General features: G+C 32.8%; 1 protein-coding gene across 1 annotated transcript; it reads left to right on the forward strand.

Annotated features, from left to right (window-relative positions):
- On the forward strand, window positions 1-804 carry LOC131614764 (uncharacterized). Its single transcript, XM_058886317.1, has one exon. The coding sequence runs from the start codon at window positions 1-3 to the stop codon at window positions 802-804; it is 804 nt and encodes a 267-aa protein (XP_058742300.1).
- Window positions 805-4570: the final 3766 nt, after the last annotated feature.

Below are 4570 nucleotides of genomic sequence, written 5' to 3' on the forward strand. Positions count from 1 at the left end.
ATGAATGGAGTTAAAAAACTCAAGGGTGAGTCAACTGAGTTGCCTGATTGTATTATATCTTATATCTTTTCCAAGTTAAGTTTGAAGAATTTGGTGAAAACTAGGGCATTGTCCAAACAATGGTATCATGAATGGGGATTAAGGAAGGACCTCACTTTTGATCTCCTTAACATGTTTGATTATAATACCGTTCCAGAGTTATCAATAACCCTTCCACACTTTCGACAACTTCAATCTCAATTTGCCACAAGATTGGATTATTTCATGCAGAAATATCCCGGTGACATGATCAGTTCAATTCGAGTAAATTTTCCATTAGATGTCTATCATACTTATGCCATTGATGGATTGATTCACAAAGGACTTGTTAAAGGTGTCAATCGTATTGAGCTCCTCTTCGCATATAAAACTGATTTTAATATAAGGCCATACAAATTTTTATTTCCTTTCTTGTCTGGCCCTAATACTCTCACATATCTGCACCTACAGAACTGCCACATAGCCGCAACTATGGATTTTTCTCGATTGAAGAACTTGAGAACCCTTGTGCTGACTCTCGTTCCTGTGGAGCAGAATATGCTTCAGGATCTGTGTTTTACCTGCATCCATCTTGAGAACTTCATTCTTAATGAATGTTTGTTCCTCTCTGACTTAAAAATAACTAGTCCATCATTGCTTCATTTGAACATTCATTGCGGGCGTCTCAGGGACACAAAGTCGAGAAATCTTGATATTGTTGCATCAAATCTCTTATCCATTGAATATTCTTCGGTCTATCTGTCTTCTCTACTACTGTTCCTGTAAGATGGATATTCATGCTTTGAATCTCTCATCCTTTGAATTTAGAGGTCACAACAAGATGAGGAGCATAATCTCTTTTGAGGCTCCAAAGTTATTGAAGGTTTTTTGGGATGCAGGTTTTAACAACATAAATGTATATAACTTTGCTACAATTGCAAGATTACACCAGGTTGAGAATTTTCCTATGCATCAGAGCCTTTCACAGGTTGAGAATTTCCCTATACATTTCTAGTTGATATTTATATGTTTGTCAATAATTGCTTTTAATTCACTTGTTACTGGTGTAAACAGATATCCAAGTTAATGAAGGAATATATGGATCAATATCAAAATCTTAGACAATTGGAATTATATATTGTTGGAGCATATAATCCTAATATGGACAACTTTTGGATTTTAGATATTGCCATGACTTCTCAACATCTGTGAAAACTCTCTCTAACAGTGAGTTATTCAACCCTTTAGTTTTTTGGTCGGTCATTTCTTTAATATGTTACAATTTACTATTTTCATGAATAATATTTTTCGAAATAGTCATATGTAAATCAATCTTGACTTGAACATGAAGTTTTAGTTTCCTCTTTAAAAGTTACACTGTCTTTGTCTACATTTGCAGATAGAATCACATAGATAGTTTAATATGCTTAGTAGGAATGTATAATCTGAAATAAACTAGTGGTTTGACTTTTGAAAAATATAACCTCTTATTTCAACCTGTTTTATATGCCTGTTGTAATATTAATATTATGATTATTATTATTCAATTTTCAGATTAGAAATGGACATACGGAAATATCACATATAAATGGTTAGACCTCAAGACAAAGAAGAGAATATGTCGGATTTTTTCATAATGATTCAAAATATGGGGAGTTAGATGGATGTGTTTGATCCATAAATGTGATTGAGTTAGCTAGTCATCTTAATCTATTGAATGCAACTTTGCTTAAGCAAATTATTTCAGTTCTCCTAACAATTTCTATATAGGTGCTGGAACATATATATAGTTGGTGTTGGTTTGATTGGAATCTTATTCATGAGCATCGTAAAAATATCAGTTCATAATTTTTTATTGTTATGTTGTTTTTTTATAATGAATTATGTCCTGTTTCTGATACTAGTTAATTGTTTCCTTCCAACATTGTATGATTTACATTGATTTGAATTACAATATTTGTCTCAAAGATTTTGTTGTGTTCATCATCTGAGTTCATTCGCCAAATTTCATTTTTTTTAAATCTTCCGAATAGATATCTTTCATAACCATTGTGAACATTCCTTGTTTCATGTGGAACTTTAGAGACTAAGAATAGCGGAGCAATAATATCTGTGTACAAATGATATTACAAAGCATCTCAATAAAGCTTTTTGTTTAAAATTTTCAAAGATATTATGGCCCTTTCAAGGTTCTTCAACAAATTGGTCCTGTGGCCTACTGGCTGGAACTTCCCTCTTCATCTAAAATTCATCATGGCCCTATTGATCTGATCACCCCCTCACTCCCACCTACTACCATCGAAAACCACCCTATTATCGCACCACTGTCCATTTTAGATTCTAAGTGGGATGAATCTACCACACCACCTACCCGTATCATGGCCCCAAATCTGTGCAACTTATCACCTTGACAACTATGTCTAGGCAGCATTACAGCTGGAATGCAAACAGCACAGTTCTAAGATTCTAGGAAAATAAAAACTTAACTGTTTGTGTACATACATTATTATACTAAATGGCTATAACTTAAAACATAATAGAAATCTTGCAACTATTTTGATGATTTGCAATTGTTGTAAGTGTTGGAATTGTGTTTCAATATCTCTGTACAAATGATATTACAAAGCATGTCAAAAAACTGTTTGTTTAAGATTTTCAGCTAACTTTTACCTAGACTTGAGAATTGCAATTTTGTCAGGGATGCATCCACCCACTGGAACCACTTCAGGTTACTGTCCTCCATTATTTCCAAATAGCTGATCTTCAAGATCGTCCCTTTCAGCAATTAACTCGGCAAGCAAGTCATTAAGAAAACTTTCTTTTTTGTTCAGCCTCTCAATTTCAATTCGGAGTTCTCTTTCTTCAAAGTCTAGAAAATCTTGATACTCTTCCATAAAGTCATCTTCTGCATCTTGAGATACATAGCTGTCGAGACTAAAGTTACTATTATTGTCGATTTCTTCGAATATCTCTTCGAAATCAACCGGTGCTGGAGCAGCATTGGGATTTGCATTATTTGGTGGAGCTTGAACTGGAAAATCATCTTCTTCCAACATATCATCATCCTCTGTATACACAAAAATATTCAAATTTTTCTTTTAATTCAAATCCCAACAAGTATCTATATAAATAAATACAGTATATTTTAAATCACCTAAGTAAATGTGATCATCTTCATAGGCGGGATCCAATTCACCATAGTCAATATTCATAGCATTTTCTGCGGCATCACCATCACTATTCTCTGAAGAGAAAAAAGAATTTACGTTACGCATTCATATTTCTATACTTTTTCTTTTTGTAAACATATTCTATCCACATGCATTCAAATAAACATACCTCTGTCAATGTTGCGCTGCTCAATTCTACACCAGATTTCATACTGTTCTTCTTCTTTTTCAGATATCAATTCTTGATACTCAGTCGATTTATTTTCCAGTTTCAGAATTAGTTCCCCTATGTGATCAATCTTATTTTCTAATTCATCTTCTTCATTTGGGGGGTTTGGGTTTACAGGTACATCAGGATCTTGGTCGTCATCCATTCTTGATGGAAAAAGAAAACAAGAATATCACTTTCAAACTTGTTAATTTTGAGAGAGAGAGTGTGTGTGTGTTTGTTAATTCTGTTGTATGTGAGCTAATTCATACTTCCTATTTAATATTGAACTGATTAAATTTTAAATTTTAACTAAGGCGCAACACTCTTGTGTTTAGAAGATCAAAGATTTAATTAATTTAAAATACATTCTTTAATATCCATGATAATTAAATGAAAGTTAATTTAAAATTTTAATTTGTTTTTAAATAAAATAATTTTTAAAAATGGCATGCATTAACTAATATTATTATATTCATATCCAATTACTCAACTAAATTCAAGTATATAAGAGTGCTACATTAATTTAAGGAATTATTTCTCCCAGATGCTCTCACACTCTACTGAAATTAGGCTATGTTTGGATACAATAAAAAAAAACGGAGCAGAATGGAGTGGAGCAGAATGAAATAGAGTGGAATAGAATAAATACGTCATTTCATTGTTTGGATACTTCATGATGAAATAGAGTAATTTTTTTCATTCCGCCCAAATCGGTGGGTACAAAAAAAAGGTGGAAAGTGATGGAATATGATGGAATGCATTCCATAAGATACCACTTCATTCCATCTGTTTTTAACCGATCCAAACGATGGAACATAAACTTATTTCATTTCCATTCCACTCTATTTCATCCTATTCCATCAATCCAAACATATCCTAAGGGTTAAGCGAATTAATAGTGGGTTGAGCGATTGTACGGTTATTAAAATTGACAATGAATCGAACCAACTCAAAAATGATAGACGATAGGCTACAATCCAGAAGGGGTGGAATAGATCACAAACAAAATTGTTATAGTTTAATTTTTAAAAATAGTCTAAACGCCAATGATCAGCCAACCATATAGAGTACAAGCTGGCTATCACCTCCAAGGATTGTGTCTCACGTTGATCGCCGTATGAAATACATAAAATATCATCTAGCACGATAATATGTCAAAATCATGTATATC

The sequence above is a fragment of the Vicia villosa genome, linkage group LG6, assembly GCF_029867415.1.
Source record: "Vicia villosa cultivar HV-30 ecotype Madison, WI linkage group LG6, Vvil1.0, whole genome shotgun sequence".
NCBI lineage: Eukaryota > Viridiplantae > Streptophyta > Magnoliopsida > Fabales > Fabaceae > Vicia > Vicia villosa.

Bases quoted from the DNA above. Each gene is read 5' to 3' on its own strand.
- LOC131614764 (XM_058886317.1), top strand. From the start codon at position 1: ATGAATGGAGTTAAAAAACTCAAGGGTGAGTCAACTGAGTTGCCTGAT.